Genomic DNA, 18320 nt, shown 5'->3' with positions numbered 1-18320 from the left:
CCTGATGAAGCAGATGAGCCCCACATGAAGCAGAAGCCAACGAGATGGAGACCAGTACGGAAGAAGATACGTCCCGTAAAATTAAGAGTCTTTGTTGAATTTTAATTTTGTGTTTATAAATTCTGTACATTTAATTAAGTTATTGTTAATTGTTTATTGGTTTACTGTAGGTGGCTATTGTTCGTGACCAACAATACTAAGGAAGGGGCAGTGTTATGACAGAGGAGGTCACATGACGGTAGTAACACGTCATGCGCTTCTAGAACGTTCATGTCCCTTCCTGAATTCTTGAGAGGTATTCTTGAATATAAGACCGCCAAGAACTGACGGCAACAATGGAAGGTAATTGAATTGCAGACAGAGATAGAGACGGACAGTTGGGTCGAGCGCGTGAGTCGTTCGTTGTGAATTATAGCGTTTGTTTAACTAATAGCGTGACCGTGGAAATTAAGTGAATTTCAAAGTTGTATTGAGAAAGAATAAACTAGTTTTATTTAAGAAAGGACTTGTGTCGCTAAAGTTTCATCGGAAAGAAATTATACGGGGAATGAACTAACGACCAGAGACGTAACAATATTTAGTTGAACTAAGCATTTATTTTCCGTAAACCGTATTGTTTTTAACACCAACTTGTCGTTATATCTTTCAGTTCTAATTATCAAGTAATTGAGTAACTCATATAGGCCTAAATATTTTAACCTCTAGGACTAGAATCTCTAGAAGATTGATTTTTGTTACATTTGAAGTACTTCCGGACTTGACATTACGGAATTTTCTTTCTTCTCAATAGTTCATTACTTACTACTTAATCCTTTTTTCGGGTTCGAATCCCCGTCACACCAAACATGCTCGCCCTTTCAGCCGTGGAGGCGTTATAATGTGACGGTCAATCCCACTATTCGTTGGTAAAAGTGTAGCCCAAGAGTTGGCGGTGGGTGGTGATGACTAGCTGCCTTCCCTCTAGTCTTACACTCCAAAATTAGGGACGGCTAGCGCAGATAGCCCTCGTGTAGCTTTGCGCGAAATTCAAAACAAACAAACAAACAAAATTACTCTTTTAATTTCATTACAGTCACCTTTTGAAGTTATCATTGTAGCGTCTGAAGTTAAAAGAGTTAACATTTCTATAATTAACTCATAAGCATATTAAAATAATTCAGAATATGTAAAAATAAAAAAGAATAAACAAACAAACACTACTTCACGAGGACGATAGAATGTTGAATGTGTGACGATGTAATGAGGCGAATGTTAACCAGTAACAGCTGCTTTAACCGGAGTTAAATGCAATCAGTCAACTATAAAAACAACTGTTGGTTTGCAAAGACTTTTATATGTATTTGTGAGAAAACAAACAAGCAAAACGAAAAACAAAAACATTACGTGCCAGCGGTTGTTTAAGTAATGCTATTTCACACAGTCCAATACCACAGTTAAGTAAGATATAGATACTCTAAAATTATACATATCTATACATGTAACATTTTTTAAAACCTCGAAAATCGACTCATTTAACCAAGTTAATAGTATTAAAATCAATAAAAAGTGTCGGTGCTGAAACGCAAACACATTCTGAAAATAATTCATACTGTATTTTAAAACTTGTAATGTTTCAGTATTGACGAGTGCATTGCAGAACCGATTCCTGACCATTTTTGGCAGGACAATGAAGAATAATATTCTACATATGTCCACCAAGTTTCATCAAAATCTGGTCATTTTTGAATGAGTTCTAGAGCAAAAATAATGTTAAAAATCGGTGCCCATGTTAATATATACGGATTTTTGTGACCTTCCTGTTACCTTGACCACCCAAAAACTCACCACTTCTAAGTTGGGTCATAGTCCAAATAAATACCAACTTTCGTCCACATTCGTTCAGCCATTTTCGAGAAATTCTGCTGACAAACACACTCACACCCACAGGGGTGAAAGCATAACCTCCGTCACCTTCGGTGGAGGTAATTACACGGGAAAATTTAATCGACAATCGGGGATCTATGTTTTTAAATAAAGATCACTGGAATACAAATCATAAATATTAGAACATGAAGACTCGAGTCTCCCTATGAAACAGCGATAAGTTTACGGACTTACAACGCTAAAATATGTGGTTCAACTCCTCGCAGTGGACACACACACACACACAAACAAGTGTGGCTTTGTTCTACAACAACCAAACAATGTAAACCTTAAACATGATTTAATAAATGATTTTAGGGAATATTGCCCATAATGTTTTTATTTTAGGCGAAAAGAGGAGAGTATTTATTTTAGGCGAGTATTAGGATTACTCAGCAAACAGTTTTGTTTGTTTGATATTTAAAAGAACCTAGCTGTTGAATAATTCTGCAGAATAAGTTAGTAGTATCACTAATACATATTTTTCAAATCCAATATAAATATAGGTTCCCTGTGATTAGTAAAAGACAACTAAAAACATCATATAAGTAATATGTACACTACCGCTATAAGAAGCGACTGAACACAAACCATTGAGTAACTTGGTAGATTGTACATCTGAGTGACCGAGGTTCGCACACAGTTGCCACCAAAGGAAGTCGCACTTTTAGGGGAGTGAATGTGTTAAAAGAGTGAAGTCATATAACTTCCCCGTATTTGTAATGTCGTGACGTCAGTAAAATTTGCGCATGCCATGAATCACGAGAATAATTATACACTCTGTAGAGTACAACACGGCATAACATATGAACTTCAAAAAAAATGAAATAAAAATATTTGTTACTCTTAATTTTGGTTTTATTTACTCTTGAAAAAGAACACTTTTCCGCAGGGACCCTGCGGAAGTACATCTATATTATTGGGTGTGGCAATAGTTGGTTGTCGGCGGTGTTGATTAACTGCCTTCCAACAAATTCAGTTAAAAACAAACTATAAGAAGCCAATTCCTGTTCTTTCGATTTCCCATGTCAATGATTACGGAGAGAAGATGGAATTCCCCGAAACCGGTATAACTCAGTGAGAAGTAGTGAATCGACAGCTCGATTGGGCCTCAAGTTTATTTTCACTATAAGTTATACTTGTGATATACCCACGTTCTTATTTTAATATATTACTTCATTACTTGACGTCATTGTACGTAGCCTTCTTCATCCGTTTTTCTTTGTGGAATAATTTTCAACAATTGCGTGAGCGCCTTTCAAGTGCTCTTGTTCGATAACAATAATTATTTTGGACAACGAAATGATTGTTGTACACAGTGAAGAAGAGAATGAAATATTGTAAACAACATTACATGTTATAACCTGTGGTAGTAAATTGGTCACATTGCCAATACAGTTTGTTGATCGTAATACTTGCTGCTACTTTCCATAGTGTAAGTTTATTCACTACTTACGTGTAAACAGGTTTAAACAGTGGCACAGCGGTATGTCTGCTGACTTACAACGCTAGAATCCGGGTTTCGATATCCGTGGTGGGCAGAGCACAGATAGCCAGCCCATTGTGTAGCTTTGTGCTTAACTTTAAACAATAAAAACGAAATAAACAGCTTTGCACCTCGCCACAACTATTTTAATTGTCAAAATGTTCAGTTTGGTATAAAATGTCTAATGAAAGAAATATAATCAGTGAAAAAACTAAAAGTGCATTGTGGTAATTTACTTAAAATTTCAACTTAAAACACGCATAAAACAATTGCGTCATGAAAGTGATTAGTGAACTCATGACTAGTGTTCCAGCACGAGGCGTCTTCCCTTGTGCTGTGCAAACATTGAAATTAAGTCACCTTTTATTCTCAAGATACAGCAAATTAATTAGACTATTCACAGTTGAATAATTTATCTTTTGGTGGTTGCATATCTTGCTTTATTTGTATGTGTAACCGAGTGAATGAAAATATGCGCAATTTGTAATATCTATATTTATTTATTTTGATTTTGACACTAGATGGAGAGGCTGATCAGAGAGATGCAAAATCCGGAAACGGGAGTTCCGGTGAGGAGTCAGAAGTTGTTCCTCACATCCATTCCATGTGCCTTTATGGGTATGTTTATCGATCTGTATATTATTTAATTCTTTGTGACGTCATTCTGCTTAAAACCTCAGCAAATTATGCCGTGATCTTAAACCTCATTACATTGAATTCTTTATGACGTCATTCTGCTTAAAACCTCAGCAAATTATACCGTGATCATTACATTGAAGTGTGACCACTCGCTTACTAAACCAACCTAAAATTCTTTCTCAGTTTATTAAACACAGACATCTTTCATATAGCTTGGACATAACGAGTTATTGGTTTTACTTAGTTAGTTTTTTTACTAATTGTAATCAAACATGGACAGTTATATAATTTGTGAAAACAGACGTGAGTTTGTTTTATTACAGAACCGAATTACTTGCGAAGATTTTCTTGGTTGTTCAAGTAAAAGACCTTCATCAGGCTAACAAAATTGACATTTAAAGGTATTTGTAAAGAAAAGAAAGTTCAGTCTGATAAACATCATTGGTGGGTGTCTCGTTTCGTGACGTTGGCTAGTAACGCATAATGTCACTTGTCAAGATAGGAGAACTTATCATCCTCTTCACACTACAACAGTATAGTAAATGTCACTGTCATTAGAAATAAGTGGCTGTGGATATATTTATTGTTTGAATTACACGGTGATGCTCACGTATTTGTGGATAATTGATAGCTAGACGGAGGAATTGTTTTTCTCGCTATCTTTTTAAATATCTCCAAATAATATACACGAAATATCGTTAACAGCGAGGGTACCCACCTGATGAAAGAATTCATCCTAATCATGATAATTAAGATAAGTTGAACAGTATATTTAATTGGCTATGCTCATTACTAGATGTGTTGTTTGTTCTGATCTATGTCGGTATCTTGCTTTGATCAGAAGTTAATGATGCATATGATATATTATAAGGTGTGATATTTTTTTTCTTTATCATTACCTTTGAGCTCAGAAGAAATATTTCGTAATAATAGTTTGCTTGTTCAAACTTCGCATCTTTCCCTCATCGATAAATTATGGCCTTGAGAGTTGTCGTTATTCCCGTTACTTTGACTTGTACCGAAGATACCATTATCATCTAGATCACCACTAACAGGTTAGTATACCATTATCATCTGGATCGCCACTAACATGTTAGCGTATCATTATCATCTGGATCGCCACTAATATGTTAGTATACCATTATCATCTGGATCGCCACTAACATGTTAGTATACCATTATCATCTGGATCGCCACTAACATGTTAGCGTATCATTATCATCTGGATCGCCACTAATAGGTTAGTATACCACTATCATCTGTATCGCCACTAACAGGTTAGTATACCACTATCATCTGGACCTCCACTAACGGGTTAATATGCCATTATCATCTGGATCACCACAAACAAGTTATTATACCATTATCATCTGGATCACCACTAACGGGTTAATATGCCATTATCATCTGGATCACCACAAACAAGTTATTATACCATTATCATCTGGATCGCCAATAACAACTTAGTATACCATTATCATCTGGATCGCCATTAGTGGCGATCCAGATGATACTGGTATACTAACTTGTCAGTGGCGATCCAGATGATACTGGTATACTAACTTATCAGTGCCGATCCAAATGATACTGGTATACTAACTTGTCATTGGCGATCCAGATGGTAATGGTATACTAACTTGTTAGTGGTGATCCAGATGATAATGGTATGATAACCTGTTAGTGGTGATCCAGATGATAAAGACATACTAACCCGTTAGTGGAGGTCCAGATGATAATGGCATGCTAACCCGTTAGTGGCGATCCAGAAGATAATTGTATACTAAGTTGTTATTGGCGATCCAGATGATAATGGTATACTAACTTGTTGACAGGTCATCATACCATTATCATCTGGATCACCACAAACAAGTTAGTATACCATTATCACATGGATCGCCACTAACGGGTTAATATGCCATTATAATATGGATCGCCACTAACAGGTTAGTGTACCATTGTCATCTGGATCGCCACTAACAAGTTAGTATACCATTATCATCTGGATCGCCACTAACGGGTTATCATGCCATTATCATCTGGATCACCACTAACAGGTAATCATACCATTATCATCTGGATCACCACTAACAGGTTATCATGCCATTATCATCTGGATCAACACTAACAAGTTAGTATACCACTATCATCTGGATCGCCACTAACGGGTTATTATGCCAGTATCATCTGGATCGCCACTAACGGGTTATCATACCATTACCATCTGGATCGCCATTAACAGGTTATCATACCATTATCATCTGGATCACCACTAACAGGTTATCATGCCATTATCATCTGGATCGCCAATAACAACTTAGTATACCATTACCATCTAGATCGCCACTAACGGGTTAGCATGCCATTATCATCTGGACCTCCACTAACAGGTTAGCATGCCAGTATCATCTGGATCGCCACTAACAAGTTAGTATACCATTATCATCTGGATCGTCACTAACAAGTTAGTATACCATTATCATCTGGATCGTCACTAACAAGTTAGTATACCATTATCATCTGGATCGCCAATAACAACTTAGTATACCATTACCATCTAGATCGCCACTAACGGGTTAGCATGCCATTATCATCTGGACCTCCACTAACAGGTTAGCATGCCAGTATCATCTGGATCGCCACTAACAGGTTAGTATACCATTATCATCTGGATCGCCATTAACAAGTTAGTATACCATTATCACCTGGATCGTCACTAACAAGTTAGTATACCACTATCATCTGGATCGTCACTAACAGGTTGGTATACTATTATCATCTGGATCACCACTAACAATTTAATGCAATGTAAATCATAGTTCAATAGTGTTTATAGTGTTTTTATGTGAAAGACTCCATAATATATCAAGCTTTTCCAGCATGAAGATCAACAATATGGAACATGTTAGCAACATTTCAGATGATAATGGTATACCAAACTGTTAGTACCAATCCAGATGATAATAGTATACCAACCTATACAATTACACGTAAAACAATTTTTAAACTATCGTTTACATTGCATTAAGTATACCATTACACGTAAAACAATTCTTAAACTATCGTTTACATTGCATTAAGTATTCTATTCCCAGTTATTCTTGAGCACTTTTCTTTCCAAAGTTTATAATTTATTATTTATCGCACGTTTACAGTAAAATACGCCTTGATCTAGGGAATAAGAAGAATTGAATTGTTTGCTTCGGAAGAGCACGCGATTGATTAGATGTTTCCTGCGTAAAATCATTTTGTGTAGTGAATCTTTTACTTCCCCATCATGATTAATTAATGTTTACGTTGTTTCTTAGTGTGATATTCTATTATTCATGTGTTTCAACATCAAGAAGATGTTTAATGATTTAACTAGAATAAAGCCATCTGAAATAAGTTTGGATTTTTATTTTATTTTATGATTTGTTTGAACTAATATAAATTAATATGGAGCGGACAAAAGTGCCCTCTTTTATTTGAATTACGTGGCTATCACGAGACGGATGATCTAGAAGTTGTTCTAAACATTTATTCCAGATGGCAGCCTGATGTTTACAAAGACTATAAACACAAAGAATCAAGTGTATGAATCCATCTCTCCCCTTTATTTTCAACAAAATATCTTTCAACGCATATACATCAGTTATGCTACACGTGTTAAAACTATACATGTTGCAAATGTAACTCTGTAGTTTTGCAAACAAACATGAATCTTTTTATTTATGTCTTAATTGTTGAAATACTCTTTAATATTCGGCAGAAGCTTTAAGAAGTTTCAGTGTTTGCGATTTTTCTCGACCAGCGAAAGCACTTACAGTGTCATATCCTGTAAGTGCTTACATTTTTAGTAAAGCTTTACAGGCTTCACTTCCATGAGCATTTTCAAGAGTTCTGATATTAACTTAACGTGTACGGTTCTGTTCAGGTAAACAGATACAGAAATAATACAAGACACAACAGGAAAACATCTGTATTTCCGATACTTATTACTACAAATTCAAAGCCAAATTGTGAAGCGTGAGAAGCTATTGCTAAAATCTATTCATATTTTCTTATATTTGCAGCATTCAGCAAAGTAGTCCAGGAGCGTATATCCTTCAATGAAATATGATTTTATGTTGGATCCTCAGCACTACAATGTGTTCTACTGAATTTGTCCATTCTGTTTAATCACTTTGCAGGAATATTTACCATTTCCTCGCAATTTTCCATTCTGATTTGACATTTGCAAGGTAGTGATTTAAATATGGTTACAGTATAACCACATGACGTAACTTGTTTAAAATAAATAAGTTCAAGGTAAAGAAAGACGCCGATTATATCTGAAGAACCTGGGGGTCGTTTGAAGTAATCTTGAACTTTATACATGGAATTTAGATACTTTTAGAAGAAACTGAAATATTAGAATAACCTTTTAATGAAGAACGAAAAGCAACCGAAAGTCACTAATAACGGGCATGTAGACATTAAATATATGGCTGATAGGACTCGTTAACTATTAAAACTTACTCCTAAACTGGTTTTATTGACAAATAGTTGTTTTTATAAAACATAACTTTAAATTGTTGTTGTTGTTGTTCCTTTATCTTGAATAGAACAAGTACTTATTTTTATCCTTGTCTTCTTCAATTTTACACATTCATGATATCAATAACATTGGTTATAAGCCCTTTAAAATAAAATAACGTTCTTATTTGGTGTCCAACGAAGAAATAATTATTCAAAAAGACATACTGAATCTGCTTTACCTTGTAAGTCGCCCCTTCACAATGATTAACGGTAAGTCTTCTGGCTTATAACGCTAAAAATCGGGTTCCCATATCCACGTTGGACAGAGCACAGATAGCCCGTTGTATAGATGTGTGTCTAAAAACAAACAAAACCTTGTAGATAATCTTTCTATATGTCAACAAAAATAACATTTACTCCCCCCCCCCCCAAATGAATTAAGTTGTCGGTCGAAGACAACTCCAAGTCCGCTTTCCGACATAGAATCTGCTCATCACTTAAGTCTACCCTATTAGGATAACCCTCAACTGATGCCCAAATCAAAAGACGTTAATCCTTTTTCGCTTACAGAAGTAATACAGTATATTTATAAAAACATACATATCTAATTTTATTTTCAAACGTTTAGAGTTTAATCCAATTGTGTCTTTGTTAATTTAGACACTCTCCTGATGTACTCCCTTTTTTTACAGGATACGATCTTGTGGAATGGTTGATGGACAGACTAGACATCGAAGACATAGGTGAGACTTAAGCTTTAGACTCAGAGATTCGTGTGTCTTGAACTCGTCCGATAAGTATATAGGGTATTATAGTGTTAAATGAATTTGTAGAAATATTGAAGTATTCTATCGAGCATACATACAAGTAACGTAACATTTTAGTTATATTTATTGATATTAATAGTTTTACTTTCTTATAGTCTTTTAAAAACATCCAGCTTAGGTTTGTCGTGACTTCTAAATTTTAGCCTAAATTTTCAAGATTGTCACTATTCGATAGCTTATGAGACGAATGGCATTTAACTGTTAAGAGGGGAAAAATTAGATTTATTGAACATAGTTACCTCTTTGTAGAGAAATATTTATTTATTTTGTTTGGGATTTTGAATTCAAAATAGACTATTTCCAGTTAATGTGATTTTTATCACACATTTTCGGGCTATTGGTTTCAAATACTTCACCAAAAATGTTAATGTATTGTACTCTATATATAAATAACGCTTCACCAAATGTTTTGTCGCTCATCGTACAGCCCGTTTGATGAGTTCTCGTACTGACGAAAGGCCTGTTGGGCAGTGACTTGTGAAATTGTGAAAGACAAGATAGATTTGAAATGCTATTTCGACAAGCTTCTGATTTGAAGTCTGAAATAGATAAATTACGAAGAATATGAGAAACGAAGCATTTGCAGCTAAATTATTATAAGAAATTTTAAGCCTATATGTTATATTATTATACATTATATTTAATAATATAATATATCATATTACATTTTATATTATTACTTAGTGTTATTTAAAGGACATACATTAAGCTATGTCGTTACTCATGTCATTAAAGGAACAAACTGTTTATATAGTTACTTTGTGTCATTAAACGACGTGTGTTTCAAGTTATTTGTCATTGCTATAAAGTTCTAGTTTTAAATTATAGATTCCATTACTTTTAAAAGTTTAAAATGCAAGTAAAAACCTTCAAATTACATATAAGAAGTTGATTATTAGTACGTTACATTTCTGGTTCCCCACAGTGTCAGCTGTCTTTGTGAGGTTATTTCAATGATTCCTTTTATTTTCTGCGACAACCAAATAAGTCCCCTTTCTTAAAAGTAATTATAACGTGTTTACAAATAATGAACAAATACTTATGTAAAATTACTTTTTTACTTTTACACTTGGAATGCTTATATATATATATATAAACAGGCTTATTTTACTCTTGATTTGTGAATTAATACGTGTTCTCATAATTTGCTAGCCGAAGCCATCCACATAGCTAACATTCTCTGCCAACATGGATATTTCTTTCCCGTTAACGATACAAAATTTGCGTTGAAAGACGACAGCACCCTCTACAGGTTTCAGGTGAGGTTGAAAATTCAGAGTATATTTAACCTATATCAATAGGATTACTCTTTATTATTATAGCGTTTTCCGTTTTGGTTATTTTACAGATGTAATTTTAACATGTCTTTTAAAGATAAAACTTCTTCATTTCCATAAAAGAAAAGAGTAAGTACAAATTGGAACTTTTTGGTATTTTTATTAATACAGTTTTGTTTTTAACATTATATTAGCATTAGTAACCCAAGATTTAAGTAAAATTTTAGGATAATTTATAAAATTTTAATTTGAGAATGTATAACATCTAGTAAACAAAAGTTCCAAAGTTATTTTAATATATATAAAAAGGATTCAATAAAGTAACTTGTTTACACGGTTGGACCACTCGCAATCACTATAAGACGATATATATTTACTAAATAAAACATTATTCTGATAATGATAGAGATAAAATATACGTCTTGAATTTTTCAACTGTGTGTGTTTACTATTTTTCTTGCTGATACACCATTATTTTTGTGTACTGTCCTATTATTTCCTCTGAAGGGATTTATTGTCCAGCATACATTTCCTTAGTTTCTAATAGAATCAATTTATTTCCTTTTTTTATCAGTTACCATAGAAATTATGTTGCTAGTGAGTGAGCTCAGATGATGTGGATATTAACTGCATTATTTTCTGTTTTTATAGTGTCATCTTCTAGCGTCAAATTTAACTTATGTAAACCTTCAGTTGTTCTGTTGACAATTTCAGATACAGTGTTTATAACGAGGATGCGTATTTCTTTCTTAACGTTTGCGTCTAAACCACGATAGCTTCATAATTTGCATATAAACAATATATCATTACATTTAATCCGTGGGTTTAAATTGATCATAACAAAAATCTCTCTTCTTAAATCCATAACGATATTACATGATGTTTAGCGTATTAGTGGTTAACAACGTATTACCTAAATGTTTTTACTACGATCAATCGAATATTCACAAAACGTTCACCACTACAAACTGCATAACAAGTCCAATGTTATTTCACAAAAGGAAATTGTTTTATTTCCTACAAATATAAACATTATTTTCTATTAAAGTAATGAGTTTTTTAATACAAAGTATAAATTTTAACCCCAAGATTTTACTAGATATACTTTACTTAATTTTTACATTTTGTTCCCTTATTAGCAGTATAATGAGGTAGTTGTACACCCATGATTCAGTTTTTGTTGCAAACACCGTGCATCTTTTGTAAACGTTCGAATTGCAAAGTCTTAAATACAATTTTTCTATTATTACATTATCATGAGAATTACTGAATGAAAGTCCACGGTGTGATTCTTCCTTCTTTTTGTATTGCTGCCCTGAAAAACTTTTCATTTTCTTTAAGTTACGTTGCGTTGAAATATACTTAGTTATTAGTGATTCTGGACTACAGAAAAATTCTGGTAATTACGTTGAATTTTAAGCTATCAGCAGGCATGTCTTCTATGTAGTTACGAAGTAGTATAGATGCATGTTGCTAAACGTTCACTGTCTTTATTACGTTCTAAATACGTAGTTGTTGTTGTTGTTTTGAAGTTAAGCACAAAGCTACACAATGGGCCATCTGTGCTCTGTCCACCACGGGTATCGAAACCCGGTTTCTAGCGTTGTAAGTCCGCAGACATACCGCTATGCCACTGGGGGCAAAATACGTAGTTAAAAGACAATCTTCGCACTTTTTTTTAAGAAGGAAAGTATTTGTGATGTTTTCTCTCAGTATAGGTTTTATTATATTACTATTTAGCGTTGGTTCGGTATTAAAACGACAGATGACTCTGACACTGTAGTATTTTCACTAGAAACAGCAAAAAATATCTCAAGAATTTTACTACGTTTCAGGACAAAACAAGAAAGTCAACCAGAGCCATATTATCAAATGTAATAATAACGTGACTAGAACAAACACGAACAATCGGAATTCCTAAAAGAAACAAAACTTTCGTAACATTCAACGGACTAGAACATTTAAATAACAAGGAGATACACAATGTGACGAGGAATTTTGTGCCATTTATTTGTTACAGCTAACAAACACTGCCAGGATCTAAACCTATAGGAAATATCTCGATTCTAATAGGCATTTTTTTGTATTAATATCTACTGTAGCTAAATACATCCAGATCAGAACCATGGCCATGTAACCTCAAATACCGTTACTAACTTTGTAACTGACAAATGGTACACATGGCTTCAAAAGCCGCTACAAACAACATACACACGGTAAAGATTATGCAGTAGTTGATGGTACATCCCAAAACACTGTTATAAAGTGCAGAATTCGTAATGGTGGTACAGTAATACACAGTATATCTGTCTTCAAATACTGGTATAAGCTGCCTAACTGGTAATAGTAACACGGTGGCACATCGTGCATCTGACCTCAAACACCAGTAATGTTAATTGTGAATCTATTTTATAACAATGGTTTACCTTCACATTCGTGGCTTAATGGAGTCAAAGGTTAATGTTAAAATTATTTTTGCAGCAAAGTACTTTACATGCAGAAGGTGAGAAGGTTCTGGAAGGTAGTTAAGACCCAATAAATACATACTAATTACTGTAATATTATGTTTTATACCTTCGCCCAAATAGCTTTGACAACTAGTGAACTTTTTGTGCCTCCTCCCACCCACCCCAATAACCGAATACTATGCTAGATACCGTAAACCATGTTACATCATGTTTGTGTATATGGTATGATCTAAAAAGTTTTTGGTAAATGTCTGCTGAGATCATCGAGGATCCAACATAAGTAAAACAGTAGTTCTATCAGTGATAAGCCTCTGATGTTTTCAGTTTTAATACAATGGATCTAACCCTTCTACTCTATTTCCGTTTCATTAATACCAATGACTATTCTCTGGAATTCTCCAGGTTTTTCACAAAAATCCAGGAAAGTATTTCTATTAGGTTTTTCTATACTTACTACACTAAGTTCTGAGTTTTAAGTTATTGTTAGTTTTTCGTCCATATATTTATGCTTGATTAAATTCAGCTTTGTGCTCCCAAGTCATGCTTACATAATGTATTTGTCTTGCAGACGCCATACTTCTGGCCTTCCAATCACCAACCAGATAATACTGATTACGGTAAGTGTTGCTTTTTTTTCTTGGAAACACTTACAAAAAAGCAGATGAATATGATATGTTTGAAAGGTACTTATAAAACTTGGCTGTTTCTTGTAATTCGAAAAACATATAATACTAGTGTTTTGGAGACATATTAAAGATTCCATTTATTGCAAAACTAACCAATAGAATTTTATATATATAAATGAAATGATTATATCTTACAACATTGTGAGTTCACAGTTTTTATGTTCAAATAATTAAACGTACCATTTTCAAGTTGTGGAGTGCAGTTAGCACTCTACCTTTACAGCACACATGTTATCGTGTAACAGATGTTTTCGACTCTTTCAAAAGGAATTCGGTAAACATTCATATACCCACTCAGTTAACTTATAGTTTCTAGCAAATAGATTGTCCAAAAGAAACCTACTTTGTTTACATTTTTAGCACAAAGTGTTACAATGGGCTGTCTGCGTTGTGTTCGCCGTCGGAATTGAACCCCGAATTCTAGCATTATAAGCCTTCAAGATTATCGCTGAGCCACTGGGGAACAAATTCATTGTGTAAAAAAAAATATATATAATTTAATCAAGTTTATAATTAACACTCTCTCAGCTGGATTTCTCTTATTGTTCGAAAGACAAATATGCTCACTCTTGAGAAATATCACCAACATTGTAAAACCATTGTAGTAATTCAGATCCCTTCAGTAAACAAATGTTTCAATTTACAAATATTGTAAAGTAAATTATTTACTAATTTATTTGGGTACTTATATATGTCGGTAGTTATTTGAAGGAGTTGTATATGTCGAGTATGTTTTTAACTAGTTCGTGATGTGTTGTTTTCTTTGTGATACTTTTTCTATCTTGTCTGACGTCTAATGAGCCTAATGTTTCGAGTACGAAAGTTTATTGAATTATTCATATGATAGAAAACATATCCGAATCACAGAGACCTTTCAGACACTCTTTATCTATGTCACTGATGGATAATTGAAAGTCCAACTTTCTAATGGTCAGAGAATTAAGAACTAGACGTAAAGATTAGCATCGAAGTATATCATTTCTCTTTACTATAGGAATTTGCCAAAGAAAAAAATAACTTAGAACAAGGAATAGAGTGTAGGTGGATTTGGGCTAACCATTTCGAATCTGTAACAAGTAAAGTAAAGTGCTTAGATAAAGAAGGAATTCAGACTCGCTATGTTGAAATGGAAGTTGAATTACTTGTTAGTATCGTGTGGTGTTGTAAAATGTTTGTGTCGTGAGTGTAGTTGAGAATATAGCCTTGTAATTGATAATCTGGAATTGGCTCTAAATCCTAAAAACTCAACTTTTTAGCTTATTCCAATTTAATAACTAGTTTGGCTTACTTTTACTTTTAAGTTGTAGATATGGGACACTTCACAGCAGGAACTAATAGTGTGATTTCCAATATGACATCATATACAGATATGAGAGACTAATCAGAGCATGTACATTGATACAGAACACCCAATTCTGAAAGGAAAGGGGGAACAGAAACTTTACTAGGTTTTGGTTGAGTGCTTATACATGAACACAAATTAACGTGTGGTATGAATTAATTTGGCGTAACACCTTTCTAACACAATGTACGTTTTTAACCAACCCCCTGTTGTCAAGATATTTCAAAAAAGAATTATTCAACCCTAACACATAGCTTATTTAACTCCAGTGTTCTAAATGAGGGAGAAACAGGGTGTTTCAGGATTTTTGTGTGGATTTTAGGAAATAAGCCTGACATGTGATAACTTGTAGGAGATTTCACAGTATCTTTTCTCTTTGAATTAGCTGCAATATACTGGCTAGTATATCTTGAGAACAGTCACTTAAAAATACCCCTCTAAACATGGGCATCCGCAGAAAGTTTTCCAGGGAGGGGCAGAGTTTTCTAGGGGGGACAAAGTAGTGTGAAATTGTGAATTGAATGAAACATTGATATATATATGTATATATGCTGAATGAATACAGAAATAATTTTCTCATTTTCCAGGGGAGGCCCCATTCACTTTTATAGATTATTTAATATGTGCTGGCGTACTGTAGGTAGGAAGGCTCTTAAGCATTTCTGTTTAGGATGAGAAATTGTAGTAGCTTATGCTAACATGTTACTATGTTATTCAAAATGTTGGTTGATCATGACTCGTTGAAGTGGTTTGAGAGTTCTCAAACTCTTACTCTTAGACAATTGATAGTTGTTGGGCTTCAACTATACAAAAATTTCCTTTCTATTAAAAATGTGTACCAATAAAATAACACAATAATGCTTATGGCTTCGTCTTTAAACCTTCAAAAATGCATCTAGATCTAAGCATTGAGAAAACGTTTAAAAGGGCTATAAACGCAAATAGTGCTACGATTGTAACAAATATCATTAGTGTAGCAATTAAAAAGAGAGAAGTAATTAAATACAGAACCATACATCTGAAGAGGACAAAAACTCAAGGTCTCCAGCTAGCACGTGGAAGTGACCATAAATTCTACTTGACTGGGTATAAAATTTTTGAATTGATACATGTCCTACTTGGAAACATGTGGTGTTGAAAATGGTAAGACAAAATAAACTGGAAATGATCCTTACTTCTCAAGGAGGAGGATACCATGAAGTCTTAGAACCAACTGTATAGCCTTCGAGAAAAAAAAAATCCTCCCAAGTGTTGCAGGTGCTGTATTATCTGCAAATGAATAAGTTGGTTGGGGGAAAAGGTGAAGGAAGAAATTAAAGATTATTTTGTAATGGTATGGTTTTGAATTTCGTGAAAGCTACACGAGGGCTATCCACAACCTTCAGATTGCGAGTCAAGCGCCCTAACCACCTGACCGTGACGGGCCCATTTTGTAATGTAATAATACAGTTTGAACAATGAAACTTTGAGTTATTTTTTATCTGAAATGAACGAAGAAGTATTCGAGTCTAAAGAAAATTCTGATTTCGTAATAAGTACCATGTATGCCTATGTACAGGAATCAGAATAAAATTATTCACTGACTGATACTTGGTCTCAGTTAGGAAAAATTGGGCTAGTATGGGGGACATTTTGAAGTAACTTTGGGCTCTAAGCACTAGAAATATAGCAACATTGATCACTGATATCCATCGTATGTGTTTCATAGACAGAGAAAAAAGCTCTACTTTTTTTAGAAACTTTTTTTTTTGCAAATTTAACTGCATGCATAACAATAAAATCAACTAGTATTATTTATGTACAGTCCTAAGAAAAATTTTCTAACATTAAATAGTTTCATTTGTTTGTAGTATACACTTATTTATTAATATTTTCCTCTTTCTTTTCCTTCTTAGCCATTTTTCTGATGAAACGAACCTTAAAAAATAAACAGAAACACGGTTTGGAAGATTACGAACAGGTACGAACTTATCAAGTAAAGGAGAGTTTTAAACATAAAAAATAAGTTATTCGCATTTACTTGTCCTTTTTAGGTTATTTGCAAATGCAGTTATTCTTTAGAATGTCCTACGCAATGTATTAACTATTGCAGTATAATGTCTTTTATTTTAGCTTTTTTATAATGCATAAAACGCGAAAATGTAAAGATACAAAAAATTGGGCTATCAGAAAATTTTTACCGTTCCTTGTTCTTATTTAGTTTAATCTGGATCTTTTTACTTTTTAGACATTGACGAGTAATTTAACCAAATATTTGATTGTGATATATTTTCATAATAATTGACAACAAGCATGACAATTAACAGAGAGATTCGCTTTAAAAACATCTTGTCCTGTTCCTTTCTCACAAGTGAAGTTCGTGGTGTCTGTGATGTATTTAAACATTCTGTTAACCGAGTTTTGTTCGTGTAAGTTAATGTGTGAAAGATAGTTAAACAAACTAAGGTTGTCTTCAATGACGTTTTTAAGTAGACAAGATGTTGTATCTTTCATAAATGCAGGTGTTTCATGTTAAAGTTCTGTAGTGTATGAAGTTAAGGTATTCAGAAGAAAAACAATTATTATTAATTAAAGGGCAGTTTTTGTTCTAGGCTTCTATTTTATTCTGTATTTAGTAAATTCTAGAAGATGAAAGGTTTAAAATAAAAGGTAAGATATTTTGCTATAGTTATGTATATTAATAGAAATATATTATTTTTGTATTATAATAATGTAATACTTTTCTTCTTTAGTTAAATGTGTCTAGTCATTTATTACTCTTCAGCTCTGTGTAATTACTTGTTTGGCCCAATTATTTAAGGAACAGTTTTTAAATCTTGTTCAAACAATTAAGTTTATATTTCTTCGTATAATGTATTTTAGTTGTCAATATTTGTAGTCTTAATTTTTTTATACGTCAAAACTACCAAGTTGTTTTTTATTTGTTTTTTACGGAAGTTTAACCTAAAAGAGTATGAAAAGAAACAATGTTAGTTCTAAAGATATAAACCCTGATCACCTTCTATTCAGGACTAATGTTTAGTTTCTTATATTTTATAGATATACTCTATTTTGCTGAAACTAAAAGCTCGGATATAATTTAATCAAATAGCAAAATAGTGTTAGAGTGATGTAATTGGTAGGTACTCATTTAATCAGCATTATATATATCTGTATATATATATATATTTGTTTGTTTGTGATTAAGCACAAAGTT

General features: G+C 33.4%; 1 protein-coding gene across 3 annotated transcripts in view; it reads left to right on the top strand.

Moving 5' to 3' along the window:
- Positions 1–18320, top strand: part of LOC106476521 (regulator of G-protein signaling 7-like) — a 96024-nt gene that overhangs the window by 46925 nt on the left and 30779 nt on the right. For all 3 annotated transcript variants that reach the window (XR_002609769.1, XM_022381359.1, XM_013937178.2), the window contains 5 exons: positions 3910–4006; positions 9217–9267; positions 10504–10610; positions 13665–13713; positions 17020–17084. Coding sequence is in view for 2 of the 3 variants with exons in the window: in XM_022381359.1 (XP_022237067.1) it covers positions 3910–4006; positions 9217–9267; positions 10504–10610; positions 13665–13713; positions 17020–17084 (369 nt within the window). In the remaining variant the exon portion in view is untranslated. The remainder of the gene's footprint in view (positions 1–3909; positions 4007–9216; positions 9268–10503; positions 10611–13664; positions 13714–17019; positions 17085–18320) is intronic.

This window comes from Limulus polyphemus, unplaced genomic scaffold (assembly GCF_000517525.1).
Source record: "Limulus polyphemus unplaced genomic scaffold, Limulus_polyphemus-2.1.2 Scaffold157, whole genome shotgun sequence".
NCBI classification, from domain to species: Eukaryota; Metazoa; Arthropoda; class Merostomata; order Xiphosura; family Limulidae; genus Limulus; species Limulus polyphemus.
Note: the sequence above shows the minus strand (reverse complement) of the source record. Positions and strands in the feature narration are given on the sequence as shown.